Genomic DNA, 18,244 nt, shown 5'->3' with positions numbered 1-18,244 from the left:
AAGATACAAAAAAGTAATTGGCCAGAAGATGTACTCCCGCACTACCAAAATAAAATGAAAAGTCTTAGGACTGAACAATCAGAAGGGCTAACGTACTTTGTAAATGTCTCAGACAAAGGACGATGGAGGCCTAGCCAACAGAACTCAACAAGCAGTCTCGGGTAGTGAGGAAGTTACCCACAGTCAGTTTTGACGTGCTTTCTACAATCTGTTCTTGAGTAGAGCAAAATTCCTACTCTCATGACATTCTAAATATTCTTATGTCCCATTCAGATTTTCCCTGAGGCACCTCCTGGATGATTTTATAGCTGTTGTGATCACATATTCTGCCTCCTGTGACAGCTATCGGTGTTGATGTAATAAGAAACAGCTAGCATTGGGCTTTAGGCAGTCATTTCAGTAAACACACAAGGTAACTCAGCTTCTGGGAGATGAGTCCCTCAATGCTGAACCTGCATGATTTTTAAGCCATTCTTGGCTCAAAGCCAGCTTGCTGAGGCAGGGTGCTTTATTGACATTGCTTGGACAGCAGCCAGGTAGCTTTCTTTAGGGACTCCGGAGTACCTCCATGCTCACCATTTTAACTTGTTCAACAAGTAATGAGAAGCCTTAGAAAACTTGAGAAGAGTTTTGCCTCTTTATTCAGACAAAAAAGGCAAAGAAGAAGCCAGGAGCGTACGATTCTTGGTTTGTCTCTGTTTTAAATATCATTTCACATATATGCACATATAACCAAGAATTCAGCAGCTTTAAATCCTTTCTTAAAAGTCATAATGAGCTCTTTCAATTTTTATATCTACCAATTAAATACCAGTTGTATATCACCTGTGCATATGTGTATGTACATACACACATGTGATGGTACATATGTGTGAAGCATAAATACATATTCATCCACCGTATACGTAAGTGCAGTGGATGCCTTCAGATTGAGACCAGATGTTAATGTCAGGGACTTGGTTGCTGTCCACTTTCTTTTTTTGAGGCAGCGTCTCCAACTGAGCATGGAGGTCTCCCAATTTAGCTGCACTGGCTGTCCAATGAGCTCTCGTGATCTGCCTACCTCTGACTTCTTTGCCCTGGGACTCTAGGCATCACTGCGACTAGATATTTATGTAGGTGCTGTGGATCCAAAAACAAGTCATACTTGTGTGGCCAGCTTTTTATAGACTGAACCATCTCCCCATTCCTTCTTTCCTCTCTGAAAATTTCCCCTCTCTCCTCCTACTAGTTTACTTTAGTCTCATCAAAATATCACAGACTTTTGATGTCTTGTCTTTACCTCTGAAATACTGAGATTACAGACCCTGCTCCAAGATGTTGGGTATCAACTAATTCTATCATCAATCCTCTCATTTTATTTGTCTCAAAATCAAGATTTAGAATATAAGTCATAGATTAATTTAAAGTGACTGAAAAGGATACTGAAGTGCTATTTTACAGTCAAATATTTCTATAAATGTTCTTAAAGTGAGAAATAATTATGGATGACTTGCCATGGTTCAGACTCTGTACTGTAAATGGAATTTTAAGTAAGGCAAGTGGAACCTCTGCAGAGAACACAGACCAGCAGCTCACAGTGCTGAATCAGCTTGACTTCTGTGTCTCAGTGTCTCATGCTGTGACTTTCTCATACAGGAGCTTTTGAATCAAATCTGTTACATTTTGTGTCTGTGTCAAGAGATTCCTAGAATGGTCACCTGTGCATAGAGGATAGAACTGTGTAAAGAATGGTTGGAATATCAGAAGTATATGGTTTGTTTATTGAATGCTTTCCATTTTATTAGACAATCCTTTACTTGTTAACTACATAACCCCTATACACTCTTTACATACACACAAATATATAAGCAATCAGTGAAAGTGTCTGTTTCTGGCTGCCTTTAATTTTCCAGAATCCTTAGTAACTGAATCATTATAGTTACGTTTATAGCTCACTGCCTATTTGGTACTTATTGTTATGCATTATATTTTAGTATATGTTTTATAAGGTAGGCATTAAAAAGAGTTTCAGATGTGGTTTCAAAGCTTTACTACAATTACAAAAACATTATATAGCCAGATGTTCTATAAAATGGACACACTCTTGTTTCTTTTGCTCCCATACCCAATACAATCAACTATTGATAGATACAAACTGTCAAGCAAAGAAAAATAGAGGAGATCTGATGCAATACCTCATTAATACTTAGGTGGTGTATATAAAACAAGTTCCAAAATTCTGATACAGCTACATATCTGTGAAGCATCCCAGTGACAAGAAAAAGTTATCAACCTTGATGAAAAACTTTTAATGCACTAAAGGACTAGTTTGATGAGCCATTAGTGACTACAGCTGTTTGTCTCTGCCTGTCTTCTTGGTTAACTTCAGAGCACATTCAGAAAATGAAGGCACCTCTTTACCAACTTCCGACTCCTGTACCAGCCCCACAAAGATGGACTCCTCATACAGTAAGACAGCTAAGCAGTGCCTAGAAGAGATATCTGGTAAGTAAGCTGATTCACGGGAAGGTCAAGCCTCTGAGTTTTCATAATCTTCCTGGAAGTCTCTGTTATTAGGTCACATTTGCTCTCTGGTTTTTGCAAAACTGAAGTCTGTGTATTTCATGCTTCATAGCTTCTCACATATTCGTTTGTTCTCGTTAAGATGATTTTGAAAAGAGAGACAAGAATGGTAGTTTATTCAAAACCTGAGAATATAATTTGGTTTAGTCATTTTGCCTTTTAGTCAAACTTTTATGGTTAGTAGGGTTGTCGTTGGATGTAGATGGAGATTAGAGATACACTAAAGATTGAGTGTTATTTTAAAGTTTAAAGCCTGATTATGCTTAATTCTGTGCTGCTTACATTTCTCCATTGTATATCTTGGAAAAAATCTACTTGGAGGATATTTCATTGTACATAGGTAGGTGATATAAGGAAAATTATAAATCTTCCAGGTACAGTAATCAGATTTTTCATTGTATGAAAGGGATTCTCAGCTTGAGGCTGGTATTTTTTCCAGTAATTCCTACAGGCCTAAGGATATATAGAAAGCCTTTAATGTAATTTATTATGTATAATATGTTCACACTTACGAATTAATGAGTTGGAGAAAGAAAACTTAAGAAATTTTGTTAGACTTGCAAGCATAGGTGTATTTGTTTTTTAAATAAATCTCTGGGTTAGCCTTCATAGTTCACTGCTAAGTCCAAAGGCAAAGACATAAGGAACATTTTAATATTTGAAAATTTCTGTATTACTTCAAGGCCTCTAAGTCCTGTTCTGAGGATCAAGAAAGTAACCACAACAGGGGAGATTAAGAAACGTCTACACTTTGATAGCCATGAAATTTAATTCAGCAAGCATGAACCCTTCTTGACATAGCTGTCACTGAGTGGTGACAGCAATGACAAAATAACAGTCCAGGAGCAACTTTTGGAATGAAAATCAGTGATATCATTGGGCATCTGTGACTTCAGATAGCAAATACATCACAGGGCCAGTACAGGGAAGGTGGAGAAATTTTGATGTGAACATATGACTGTGCTGATGGTATTTACAGACTTCAGACATTTCAGAGAAGTGTCGAGATGATGCTGTGTCCCTGTTCTGTGAAAAATATTTTATAAACTGGGGTTTGAGGAAGCTTTAATTGCCATACCAGACAGATGTGCATGAGCATCTGCATTATTCCTATGAAGCATAAGTACCCCAATCTATACTTGCAAGTGAACCTGAGAATTTAAATTGTAATCATTTTGAGTTTCACAAAGGAACATTATTTTCTAAAGTTATCAATGAGCAGCTCTGATGGAATAAATAATCTATACTTAATTTTTAAAGACTCTTATTCTGTCTACATTTAATTATTTTTCATATCTCTAATTAATATTCCTGATTAATGTCCTGGTGTTTTAATAGAACATTTAAAATGAAATATAAATCAGATATTAGTATAATAATATAGTGGACTTAATTGAAGGGGTAGTATTTTGTAGAAGTAATGAGTTCTTTATGTAGGTCACAAATTTGAAGAAGTAAAAGAAACAGAAATTAGATACTGAAATGAGTTCTGTGCTATTATGTCACTTTTACCATTATCTGTTTAAAATTAGTGTTACAACCAATCACTGTCTCTTTCTCCAGTGCAATCCTTGCTTTGATCTGTGGTATTTTAAGGGTTTGAATAAATGGCTCTCCCAACACTCTAGACTTTTCCAGTGACCTTGTCTCACAATCCCTCCTGTGCTATACATTCCCATAGTCAGAGTCTAGACCTGAGTATCATCAGGAAATATAACTTCTCCACAACACCATTGTCATGAAACCTATTCTTTAGGTTTAAAAATGTTACTTTATATTAATGGTTGTTTTAGTCATCATGTATTTCTGTATATGATATGTGTCACTGGTGCCCATGGGGCCCAGAAAAGGACAATGAATTTCCTAGGGCTGAAGTAACAGCGATCAAACGAGGAATTGGAGTTGAACACTCCTGGTCTCATAAAGGCCAGCCAGGGCTCTTAACCACTAAACCATCTCTTCAACCCATAAGTCCCTATTTTTAGTGGTCGAAGTTTCCTCTATGTACAGTAATCTCCCCATTGGTTCCTGACTCTACAATGATCCTCTGTAATTTCTATTTATGAACCTCATGATTTTTGGTTGCCCCTTATCAAATGCATCTTCCTTCTTCCCTTCTTAATCAGCTTAGTCTTTGTGGTAACTAAAAAGTTCTTCTCCCCACACACCCCGAATTCCTTTCTCCTCTCTTACTTCACCAAAATAATAAGTGTGGTTTTATTCCATTCTTCACCTACTCCAGATCAATGATGAGTGAATAAGAAGGAATCAACATCATGGTTGAAGTAAGTCACTCTCTAGTCATCAGTTCAACCTTGTGAGTGTGTAACAGCCCCAGGAATCATTATGCTTTCCAAACACAACTCAGTCTCTCAAATTCTTAGATAAAAACATTACTCCTTTCTTCTCAAGACGTCAACACTGCCTACGCTGGACTTCTGAACTGTTAACCTTGATGCAACTTTACCGGAAATTGGGGTACAGGGAAGGGAAGTCCATGAATGTTCTTTCCATGTCTTCTCACTCAGCATTTACACACACATCTACATCTTCAACTAACCACTTATCCCTTTTCATTCTTGCCTTAGTTTCCTTTAATGACTTTTTTCACTTCCTGTCCTCATTGAGCCTGCTCTTAATTGAAGTTGTTATTATTGGAGACCTGTCCAAATCTGAGGATTAAGACTCATGGCTCATCTTATTGACCTCTAACCAGGAATCTGCCCTCTTCTAAGAAAGTTTCTGGCTTGAGCTTAACATGCCATTGATTTTCCCCAAACCTCATCATTTATTCTTCCCTGGTAATCTTTTCCAGTTATGTCTTCCCACCCTGATTTTTCATCATTGAAATAATTCAGTTTTCTTAGAAAGACTTTATTTGCATACTTTATTTGCACACGCTCCTTTGGAGAGTAACAGTAACTCATGGCCTTAAATGTGATCCATATACTGATGGCTTCATGAAAGTTTCTGTACTCTAGTCCTCTCCCTTTAAATATCTGATTTAAATATCTAATTTCTTACATATCTCCACTTAAATTTCTCACAGATTCTTCCAACATGCTATATTTAAAACCAAGCCCTAAAGATGCCATTAAACCCCTTTTATTCGCATCTTCTCCATTTTGGTTGATGGTAATTCAAGCCTCTAGTTGCTCAGGCCTGAAACTAAGGAACCATTTGTGGCTCCATATATCCTCTAACACCTGATGTCTAGTCAATTATACTATATTACCGGTTCTATGTATATCGCTTGCTGTTTGAACTCAAGAACACGGGAATAAACTTTTGATATATTTCTCAGTGTTTGATGTTTTGCTATTTTGCCCCCTATCAGAAACTCAGAAGCTCAAAAACTATAGATGACACTGTGTATGCCATTTTGCAAGAACTAAAGTGCTGATTTGGTAATGTAACTCACTAGGAGAGTACTAGCCTGCAAACAAAACAGACGAATAAACAAAAAAAAAAAATGAATATTCTAAGTAGTTTAAACAGAGTAGAATAATTATTTTTTCAAGATATATCTAAAAGAGAGACACTTTTTTCCATGTCTATTTTCTGTCTATTTTATCAAATTGTGTAACCCAGTGGGTAGTTGATACATAATTCCCTTACACTTAACTGTTTGTGAAATGAACAAAATGCAAATATTATGTAAATAAGACCCTTGATGAGGAAGAGCCATACCAATTTTTAGGTGTATATAACATGCAGGAAAAATGAGAGAGAGATTCCAGTCAATAGGGCTCATGGTAAAAGAAGGGTGGATAGCACTCAATGAAAACACTAACTGTTTTGTGGTTTGCAAACATACACTTCTCTGAGGCTTAGGTGTTTGGATACTTGTTCCCACTCTTAGATGGTGGTGATACTCAGTAAAATTGTGAGACACTGAGGAGATTAAGACTTGTTGAAATAAGTCATAGAGTATAATTTGGGGGCTCTTTTCTAGTCACCCACTCCAGCTCCCAAATATTGACATGGAGACCTATTAGATTTATTCAACAAGTGCTAGATCTGGACAGATATTCATCTAATCTAACCCTCTTTGCTAATCTGGCTACTTCTCAGCCACATGCCCCAACTGACTTGTCATATTAGTCCTGCCTGGGCTGATTCTGCTCTATCAGGTCAGTTCTCATGGCCAGCTCTGCATGGCTATGTCCTTTCGTCCTTTTTTTTCTTCTTCCATCTTCTTCTAACTTCCTCCTCCTCCAACCCCCTCTCCTTCTTCTTTTCCCTCCTCCTCACATGGTCCTACATGAGACTCCCAAACTGGGAACAAAAGTCCAGCTTCCCTGTCTCCTCTCCCCAGTCTCTATCTCTCAGCTTTATTAACCAATCAGAGATAATTGGGGAGCAATGTTTACACAATATTGATGTAGGAGATTCTTCATAGAAATGACAATGCCCATGTCAGGACTGTGCCCAATCTTAGTGTACAGAAATTAGCATTTCAATATGCAGCACACCAGACCAACCCCCAACAAAGCCTTGCTAGATGCAGATCACTAGGGCAGGGCAGGGCCTTTCAGTTTCAGTTAAATTCACTTCCTGTTCCTTCTTCCTGACTGTTAAAGTCTGTGTGACCTGACTGGTTTTCTCTAGCTTCTGCCATGCCTACTGCACCTGATGCAATTCTTTCCTCAAACTGAGAACCAACCTACACCTTTTGGTCCTTAAGCTACTTCTTCTTTGGTATTTTGTCTTAACAATAGGGAATCTAACTGATAAAGACATGAGTGAAAAATCAAAATAATTTTGATTCGATTATCACTAAATTTTTAAATATGAGTAATGAAACCACCTTTCTCTTCCTCTGCAAAATTTGATATGTTATGCAGGAGAAGAGGAATGCCTTTTCTTTTAATTAAAAATTGTCAAATTCATCTCTTTCCCATTACCCACACGATATATGTTCTGAAAGGATTACAATACTTTTAAGGAGCAAACTTAGTTCATACTGAAATAGAAATTTGTTAGAGGAATTTGCTAAGAAGAAGACTTAGCTGTTTAAATACTCCTTGATGTAATATCTCAGTAGGAGTGATTAAAATATCTTTTCCACAAAAATGTTGTGGAAAAAAAAATCAATGTAATTAAATTTGGTTGTGAGAATAAGCACTAGAAATTAGAAGACTCACTTTGCAGTTGAAGATCTTTGTAACTTCACAATATTCTTCAAAGTTGTGAGAATAGCACTCATATTTCCTTTTGTTTCTCATATTCTCTTGGAGAAAGATTTACACCATTTACCTCATCCAATGTTGGTAATTCTAATAGTTATTATTATACATGATGAAGTCCACAACAATGAATAAATCAGCTTACTGCTCACAACACTTCCTCAAAGATTCATGTCATGACCTTAATATCACATTTCTGTGTGAATTTATCATGCACATTCACTGCTTTAGCTTTGTATTTTTATCTTCTTTGATGGGGAGATTTTATTCTCTGAGGCCATTTCTTTTAGTACTAAGAGATCCAAATGAAACTAAATGTTCATCCCATTGTAGGATTGCTTTAGATGATCTCCACTTAAGTTCATGTTTGCCTTTTTCTTTCTTTCTTTTTGCATAAAGCCCTCTGCTCCCATGTGCATCTACTCTGTGCACAACATTTGTTCAATGCAGTTTGTACCCTTTAGCTGGAAAATATTTAAACACATATCAGGTATCCTGTTTTCTAAGAAATAATATTGAAACAAGTGGGTGACTTTAGGGAATTATTTTAGAACCAAGCATATAGGTTTGACCAAAGGATAAGGTAATCGTTTTGCACATTTTAACATTAAAGAGTATGTAGTATCCTGTATTTAAGACCTTTGCAAATGATCACTAGAATTTCCATCTCTTAAATGTTTGTATAGACTAAGGAGATCAAGCTCTGGTGACTCAAATCAGTTTAGATCTTCTATGCATACAGCCATGCTTACTAAAGACTGAGAGCATTCTTTTCCAGGACATTAAAGTATATATATATTTCATGTTATAAATGTTAGATGAAACTAGAGAGAGTCAAATTTCTGCAGCTGATTGTTTTCATTTCCTTTGCATGGAAGCTTTTCCTCCACCTTCTATAACATGTGTTTCTCTGTGTGAACCCAAATAAATAAAAATAGCCTTGTGTTATGCACACTCAACAAAGCAGGGACAGATGCCTGTAGTGATGTAAGTGGGCTCCCTACAGTTGTCAGGGCAAATTTACATCTAGTGGATCCAGAGCAAAGCTACTGTAATTACAAGCTTGTTATAAAATCTTTAAATAAAGAGGAAAAAAAATGACAACCCTCCTCCACATTTGGTGTTTCCTTTGTTGGGATATCTTCCCCAAATTATTTAGAGTGTTTGTCTACAGTTTCTTCTTTATTTGGTTTCATTGAATTTAGTCCACTTTTATCATATAAGGAGAGTGCTATATTTCTGGCCCAGGGGAGTCAGAATGGAACATGCAATCTGATTTGATCAATTAAATGAGAGTAGGAAAAAAATGACAAGGGCCATTCCTGAACAGAAGTGTTAAGATTCATTGTTTAGATGGTTCTTGTCTGCTCTGTCGTAAGATCGATATGTCGCGGACTGTGGTCCTGCTATGGGTCTCAGAGTAAAATATATCTGAGCAAAAGCTATTCACCAATACAAGGTGGGCATTACTGTCAGGGTAGTGCTTTGTTGTTTTGAAAGGCGCTCTGAACCACACTTCTTAACCTTGACACTACTAACATGGAGAGTGCACAATTCCTTTCTGTGTTCTTTGGACCTGTCATCGTGAGATGGTAAACAGCATCATTGGTCCCATTTCCTTAGCTGCCGCTGTCTGCCATTGGAACCACAAATGTCTCCTAGGGAACAAAAGCCATCCTCAATTAGAAACCACTAATCTCAGCCTGGTGACTCTGAAAGTGGGACCCCAGAGCCTGCAGTACTTGGGAAAATATTAGAAAAGCAATGTCGTGACCTTCTAAGACCTATTAAATGAACAGTTGTGAGGCTGGTGCCATGAAATGGTGCTTTAATAAGTCCTTCTAATGGTTCTTAACAAAAACTGGAAAACCACTGTTTAAGCTGATTGGCATAAACACCCTTTTGAAAGGGAAGGGTCTAATTATTGCTTTCACATATACATGTAGAGTCGGCTCTTTGACCTCTAAAGTGTTTGGGGTTCCTTTCTTGTGAGTCAGTGAGGCCTTAGGATACATTACCATATGTCAAACAATATATGCATGACCTGAGTCATAAAATTACAACATTTCCTCAAGAATTGCATTATATTCTCATAGTCTGAAGGTGTTTAGTTACAATAACTTGAAAGGAAGAAACAAATATTTAAAAAATTGTTTTTGAAGCATAATAATTATTTTCAGTAATTATTTATGTGTATTAGTTTGATTTAAACAGGTGTTACGTAAACACAGTATTTAAACTGTGAAAATGGAGAAGCAGCATTCACAATTGGTGGTCTGATTGTTGATGACATCAGTTTGATAACAGTTGTTCTTTCCATCCAGTCTTAGCTTATGTGGATTTAAATATGATCTACACTGAGTGGGGCCAAGAGGAGGCATTACCTTTTCAGAGAAAGTTATCATCATGTGGAAAGGAATAAGAATGTCACATTGAAGCCAGGCTTGGTGGGACACGCCTTTAATTCCCACACTCAAAGAGGCAGAGGCAGGTGAATCACTGTGAGTTCGAGGCCAGCCTGGTCTACAAAGTGAGTCCAGGACAGCCAAGACTACACAGAAAAACTCCATCTCGTAAAAAGCATATTATTGTGCTATTTTTTATTGGTAGGAAATAAGGCATTTCTTCCTACTGACATTTATGACTGAAAGTGGAAAATCACAATTAATTTTGTCATCTCTGAAGATGATGAAAACTGTATGCAGTTTGAGTGATATAGTTTAGTATCTTGATGCATTATTTTCTCATGTCCTCTTTTTAATATTTGAAAGCAAAAAAAATCTATGAAAGTTTTTTCCAATACCCTTCTTAATCATCCATGCTATGCATGCTTTTTGATAAAACACATACTTGCTTTGTGACAACAAAGTTTCCTAAAAATCTGGATTTCATCCTAATAACATAGTGTAAACACACAGTATGAGATAAAAATAAGATATTTATCTTTTAAATTTTCTATATTTATCAAAATATGAAATATTTAAAATATATTGTAATGGGCTAGGTTCATGGATTGACTTAAGAAACTGCTTGGGATAAAAAAATCATAATGTACTTTGTGTATTTTACTTTACACCTGTTTATTCTGCACTTTACGGTAAACTTTCAGGTGTAAGCTTTGAGCAACAATACTTATGCTAAGACTTTTTGCTTCTGTTATCTTTTTTGAGGGAATTAAGGACGACATCTTAATTTATCACGACAGGATTTTGTTCGTTATCTTCAGAATTTAAAGGGGTAAAACACCTTGAACTTGTTCCTTAAGAGATAGGATGTGGTCTTTCCCTTTAAAACGTTACCTGCCAGAGGGAAGAGGGAGTCAGACTCCAGTTTTTCAGGTCCTTTACACTCCTGGATTTGATTCCTGCTTTTACAGCACAAACCTCGAACATTCAGAAGGCAGATCTGACCGCTTCAGCTGCCTGCAGCTATAGAGATCAGTCTGTCATTCTCAGAGTCAGGGAGAGCGAGCGTGTGTGTTCCTGTGTAGGAAGCTGGGTGGCTGAGAGCCATTTAGATGTGCAGAGGTTCCGTCGTCGTCGTAAAGCATCTCATTCAGGCTTGGCTCTGAAACCTGTGGCATTCTCGCTTGGCCAGCTGCTGCCGTGCCGTGCCGTGCCTCTGTTTTAATTTAGCAGGATGTTTGCTGCCATGGCAGCCAGCAGCAGCCACTGCCGCAGCAAGGGAGAACCATAGATCTAAGGATGCAGGTGGAATACTAAAATACGACAGAGGCTCAAGCAGGGCTGGGCTCCGTTGCTTCATTTCTGCTGCCCCCGGGCTCTGCTGCGGAAGCTGTACTTACTGCACTGTGTCAGCTCATTAGAGTAGAGGGTTGCAGACCTCCACCAGTGAAGGGCTGGTGAGAAGCAGGGCTGTGGGGCGGGAACGAGAGACTCCCTGCCTTGCCTCACTACCTTGCATTTCGGAACACAGAAGCAATAGAGGGAAATGTGGATGCACCATCATGCTGAGACATACGATTGGATGAACACGGGAAAACGTAGTTGGCTTCCTGGGCGACTTTTCAGCTGGAGCAGAGTCTTTCGTGAACTCTTTTCCTCTTTAAGACCTATTTACGCAAAATGTTTGTAAGTACTGCTGATCAGTGAAATGATGTGGCAAGCTCAGTTGTGGGAAAATGATCGTGTCTACCCCGTCTCCACAATCTCCTCTGAATGTCTGAGCCTGAGCTTTTGTTGAAGTGCACGTGCTAATTAGAACCAAAAAGGGACAGTCACAATTGTAGTGTGAAAAAGGACAATATGAAGTCCGACTGAAAAGAGGAGAGCCTTAGAACCATGCAGCAGGCAGCCGAGCTCTCTGTGTTTCGCGGCAAAGAAGTAAAGAAAAAGGGAGCTTGCCTTCAGAAACAGAAGTCTTTGACCAACCTTTCCCTCACCGGCGAAGGAGAGCGGAGACCCACTGTGCGCATTTCCAACTGGTTTGGAAACGCTGCAAAGGCTAGCCAGAGAGAACCCAGCTACGCAGAAAGACGGTCCCTCTCGAGGTTTCTCTCTAAGTCTGTGCAGTCGCTGTACCATGGCAGCGGCTCAGGAGCCTGGAGCCTCTTGCCTGCAGGAGGCAGCCAGTCCTGTGCCGATGACTCGGAGGACTGGTCTGCAAGACGAGGGTTGGAAGGAGAAAGTGATGAAGACAGCAGGTCTGAAGATGAAAACGGGTCCTCCAAGCCCAGCAGCATAAGCCGAAGTTGGGCTGAAGAAGAGGGAGAAAGCTGCTTGCGGGAAGGGACAGCTCACCTGGATGAGGATGTCATCCTCACCATGCTGGGGGATCTGGAACAAGCACTTTACAGTGACTTACTGGGTGAGTCCAGGTCTCTGGTGACAGGATCTGTGGTAGTCAGTTACCTTCCTTTTTTTTTTTTTTTTTTTGACTGATTTTTTTTAAATACATGTGCCTAAAATTTTAATTTCTTCTTTCGTGAAATTATTTTTTTTCTTGTGAAACTGAACTGTGAGTGTCAATTTTAAAATTTAACTGGGAAAAGCCAATGGCCTCAGTTGTGGGTCTCACTGGCCAGGAGTCTAGGCTAGCGTAGAGGTCAGTATGCTTTCCAGTCAGTCTTTCATGGAGTGTTGTTTAACTTCCCTCAAGGTGACCTTATCTTACATGTGTAATGAAGATGGACTGCTCTCCTGGCTAAATTTCTGTGCCTTGATTTGCTACCTTGGAATTCCCTAAATAGATGAATGTCCCCCTTTGATGTTTCAAGCACCCTAAATCATAGGCCTGTACTTGCCTTGCTTTTCTGCCTTCCTGCCTCTCTCTCTCTCTCTCTCTCTCTCTCTCTGTTTTCTTCTCTCTTCCCTCCATTCTAACCCTCCCTCTCCCTAGATCTTGAAACAGCTGATCCTCTATGTGGATGTTACAACTACTGTGGAGATAACTGTTAACTCTTTTATGCCTTACAAACTGGACCCTGCTCCTTTTCATGAATCAACCTTCCGTAGTAACTTGTGACATCATTTTTAAACTACATATGAGGGCTTTTGTGGTGAAACTTTAAATGTAAGCCTTGTCACACATGTACCAAAAGAAATGTCCACACTGAGTATTTCCCAGTGTCATATATTTGCATCACACAGTCTCCTCAAAAATCTCAAAGTGCTCAGCCACAGCACATTCTATTTCATGTTAGTGTGAGTTTTCAGAACAAACTTCATATGGCTTTCTATAAGTTCAGAAGCACCGCCCCAGCCCCACTAATCTCTTTGTTTCAGGCATGCACACAGACGGTGCTAAGATTTGTTCTTATTCTCTATGTGAATGTCCTGTGACAAGGTGTTTTATGAGGTTGTCTGGGATGTTTTTAGGGAACAGCTTTGGAATGAGAAAGCTTAGAAAGGCAGCTGAGGCTAAGATGGCTCAATTTTTCATGTGAGTTTGGTTTGGAATGAGTAATGATTCCACAGTTTTGAGAACAGTGATTTCTGAATCTAAATCCACCAGGTACTCAGACGCCAGAGATTTATTCCCCCAGCATTGCATGATTTGGGTGAGGAAGCGTTTCTCATAAAGGAAGCTCTGCACAGTAGAAAGACAGGAGGATGTCTTGATCCATATATCTTTCTTTTTCCTATCTCCTTTGATCCTCTGGAACTATAGAATCAAACAATATTCATGTTTGGCTTATAAAATTGTAGCATTCATCTTATTCTAAGGACCTTTCATGTTAGTATGTTCAATGATATGAGCAGACAGTAGTCCCCAGGCAGTATGTGGGTGCTACTGTGTTAAATTACTGCAAGGTGTGGTTGGGTATAAATATGAAACTTTGCTCATTGTGCATAAATAACCCAGATTACTGCTGTCATAGGACAGCCTCCCAAAAGAAATGTGTATGCCATGTGTTTGAACTGAGATCTTGCTTACCACACTCATGTGCTTTTCCTCCACAAGGGTTTCCCCATCCACCCACTGGTGCAGCATTAAAAATGCAAGCAAGAATTAAGGGGAAGGGCACAATGAAATAGTACTGTATGAATAATCCTATTTCTACATCAAGCATGACAAGGGAATTTTACAAATCGTGATGCTTTAAGTCTGTATGATTTCTGCCATGTTTTTTACTAGTTTCTGCTTATGACTGACTCAAAATTGTCTTTTCTAAGTTAGCTTTGGCCAAGTTTTCATGAGTTCAACTTCTTATTGTTGAGTATTCTAATGAATCAGAAAGCCTATAGGGCAATGTTTAAAATGCTCCTAGGTTGCCATTGACCTTTCTTTTCTATACCTACCAAATTTCAAGATTATAAAGATGAGTTTAAGGTTTTTATCTGAAAATCATGGGTGGACAGCTACAAAACTAGGCTTACTTTTCAAAGTAAGCCAGGTTTCAGTAGTAATGTGTGCAGAGTGAGTTCTATAAAGAATCCAGTTATATATGTCAGGTTTCACACATATGTAATTTGATTTCTTTTAAAAGATGGCAGTGTGCCAATGTTAATTATAATGTGTATAATTAAAGCGTATATAGTAAGGGCAGATCACCCAAATTAAAGCCTTTGTTTTGCACTCGTAGTGAATCAGAAGCACTGCATTGAGCCTGCTCTTTTGGAGGTTGTTGGGAAGCACTTTGCACCAATGTTAAAAATTCAAGTGGTTTAGAGAGTACTCCATTTTCAAAATGTGTGGAAGTCCCTTCCACTGTGATTGGCCAAACTGAGAAGCCTCTATTGGGAATAAAAGTTGAGATTGAGATTGTGGAAATGGGAAGAAAGGAATCATTTTTGTGTTTAAGTAAATTTCTCATGTCTGCTGGTCTTAACTTTTCTTTATTTGCTAAGCAGTTATATGTATATGTCCTTTTATTTGGCCTTTCAACCCCAACCCCACAGACACAAAGCCTTAGTACATTATTTGAATACCACTTTGAAGGGCATTCCAGACTATGAAATCATTCCTTAGAGGATTACAAATGCACTTAGTTTTTTGTTGTTGTTGTTGTTGTTGTTGTTTTTTTGTTTTATTGTTTTTTTTTTTAATCTTGCCTTTCGTGGGTCACTGAAATTACTTACTCCAATATGGTTATTATCCTTCATGGAATGAATGAGGCAGCAGAGATGGTTTGGTGTACAACTGTTAGGGGGCAGATTTCATCTCTTTGATTGCCACAAGTTGTGTAGTGTCATGTGCAGTTGCCGTTAGGAGAAGAATCAAAATATGGAGGAAGGGAGACCCTGTAATTCTGACATTGTAGGGAAACTACATAAACAAGCCCAGAGTTCAGCTGGAGCGATCCATGGATCAAACCCTTTGGGTAAAGGAAATAGACATGAAAAGTTATTCGGTGAAACAAAATGCTTACAGCTATTGTACTTAAATTCACTATTATTACTAAAAACACATGGGGAATAATTCAGGCATCCATTTCAATACTGAGCTATTTGACAAACGGTCAAGGTGCAGCCTGATTGCAGGTGGGTCGGGAATGGGCAGCGTGTAGCGATAACTCCCACGAGTGTGCTTTGCGTTTGCTCTCCCCCAAAGTCTCTACCCTCGCCTCCTCTTGTAGTTTCTAGTGCATCATCATCTTTAAATTTCCTCACCGTTTTAGCCCCGTTGGGCTGCTTCTTCTTTTCCTTTGACTATAATTATGCTCTTCTGTGACCCTTTAGATGTTGCTCTGCAAGACTTCTTTTTATTTTCCAAAGTTGCAGCGGATTGGTTGGAAGTAGAAAGTGAACATCTCGGTAGCCTTTTCTCAACTACGCTGCATCATATTAATGCTAACCATGTAAGCAGTTTCCAGAGAGGATGTGGTTGGAATCTTGGAGCTTATAAACAGCCCGAGTTTCTGAGGATGTTAATCTATGGGATTAAAGATCTCATGGTTTGATTTCATGTGGAGAATTTTATGCCACATGCATGCCATCCCATCTTATATTTTTCTATTTCTTAAAATATGTCTCTTCCAAAGAATACAGTCTCAATTTCTAATAACAATGCTGTTATTAAGTGTAATTTAACTGTACAAATCACTTATAAACGAGTGGGAACCAGTTTACAGACTGACAGCAGACTAGTGGCTGGGTGGGTGGAAATCCAGGCAGTGGTAATGAACAAAGTAATGTTTGTCTGAGGCTGATGGCAAAGAAGCCATCAGTACTCTTTTGGTATTTGAGTTGGGCCATGGAACAGCGTAAGTTTTTTTCAGTTGCTTTCAGAGCCACTGGATCCACTGAGTGGAATTTACGAGGAACGAGGAACAAGGAACATTTGTAGTTCACTCCTCAAAACTTTTTTCATCAGTAGATTGCCTAATGTTGTTAGGAGGGAAGTATAGAGTTTCTGGTGTTGAAGGTGGAGGCAAAGCAGCTATACGTCCCCCAGGTGAATCACAGGTCAGTTCCACAGAAGTATTTCTGAGACCCCTCCCCAAACAACAGTTAGAAACCACGATTACAGAAACTGCATTGACATGTGAATTTTATTTTTGAATTTTGGTCTAAATACTAAGGAAGTATGTTATTAACATGAATTGGTACATAGGATTTTAAAACAGTGTGCACATATGCATTTTGATTTATCTGGGTGATGGTTTTCATACATTTCATACATCGTCCTGTTTCTCTTTTCTTTCCACTTTCTTTGGATTTTCCTTCTAACCTCTCCCATCCTTTGATTCCTCCCTGTTTTTCACTTTTTCCTTTCAATCCATTTATTCCAGTTCTTTCCTTCTTTCCTTTTCCCTTTGCTTCTCTCTTTTTTGTTTCTCTAAATTGAAAGCCCATACATTATATTCTGACTGGTTTCTTCTCTTTTTTTTTCTTTTTAAAAAAAATTAATTTTTTCTCATTAATTTATTCACTTTACATCCCCTTACCTCCTCCCCTCCCAGGCTCACCATTTCTCCCTCCCTATCCCCCCTCCCCTTTTCCTCCAAACAGAGGAGTTCCCTTTCCCATCCACTCCATCTCATCAAGTTGCATCAGGATGAGCATGTCCTCCTCCCCTGTGGACTGGCAAGTGAGTCTGTGTCCGATGCAGTCCCACTTCCTTTACTAGAGGACCAATTTGAAGCCTAAGCTGCCCACTTGCTATATCTTTGTAGGGGACCTATGTCCAGTTCATGAATGGTCCTTGGTTGATGCTTCACTCTCAGCAAACCCCTTTGGGCCCTAGTTAGTTGGCTCTGTTGTTTTTCTTTTTTTTTATCTTTTTAAAATTTTTATTAATTACAGTTTATTCACTTTGTATCCCCCTTGTAGCTTCCTCCCTCCTCCCAATCTCACCCACCCTCCCTCTTCCTCACCTGTGCCCCTCCCCCAGTCCACTGATAGGTGAGATCCTCCTCCCCTTCCCTCTGATCTTAGTCTATCAGGTCTCATCAGTACTAGCTGCATTGTCTTCCTCTGTGGCCTGGTAAGGCTGCTCCCCCCTCAGGGGGAGGTGATCAAAGAGCAGGCCAGTCAGTTCATGTCAGAGACAGTCCCTGTTCCCATCACTGTAGGATGGGAACAGTCGATCCCACCCACTTGAACACTGAACTGCCATGGACTGCATCTGTGCAGGGGTTCTAGGCCATCTCCATGAGTGCTGACCGTGGTTTCTTTCTCATATCTCCTTCCAGATATCCCCCATTTCCCCACCCATCCAGCTCCATTCCTTAGTCATCAGAGAAGTACAAATCAAAACGCTGTTGAAATTTCATCTCATACCAGTCTGAATGGTCAAGATCAAAAAATCCGTGACAGCGCATGCTGGCAAAAATGTGGGGAAAGGGGAAAACTCACCCACTGTGGTGGGAGTGCAAACTTGTGCAGCCACTGAAGAGAGAAGTGTGGCAGTTCCCTGGGAAGTTGGGAATAGATTTTCTTCAACCTCAGCTATACGGCTTTTGGACATATACTCAGAGAATTCTACACCCTTTCCTTTTACCCCTTCCTTTCCTCATTTCTCCTTCTCTTTTATATTCTGCTTTTTAAATATATATATATATATATATATATATATATATATATATA

At 39.0% G+C, this 18,244-nt stretch overlaps 1 protein-coding gene across 2 annotated transcripts in view; it reads left to right on the top strand.

Annotated features, from left to right (window-relative positions):
• Nav3 (neuron navigator 3) overlaps positions 1–18,244 on the top strand; it is a 329,995-nt gene that overhangs the window by 161,608 nt on the left and 150,143 nt on the right. For both annotated transcript variants that reach the window (XM_055626040.1, XM_055626039.1), the window contains exon 9: positions 2,372–2,487. In XM_055626040.1, the coding sequence (XP_055482015.1) occupies positions 2,372–2,487 (116 nt within the window). The remainder of the gene's footprint in view (positions 1–2,371; positions 2,488–18,244) is intronic.

The sequence above is a fragment of the Psammomys obesus genome, unplaced genomic scaffold, assembly GCF_907164565.1.
Source record: "Psammomys obesus unplaced genomic scaffold, mPsaObe1.curated_primary_1811, whole genome shotgun sequence".
In the NCBI taxonomy this organism is placed as follows: Eukaryota; Metazoa; Chordata; class Mammalia; order Rodentia; family Muridae; genus Psammomys; species Psammomys obesus.
This window is presented reverse-complemented; position numbering and strand designations above follow the sequence as displayed.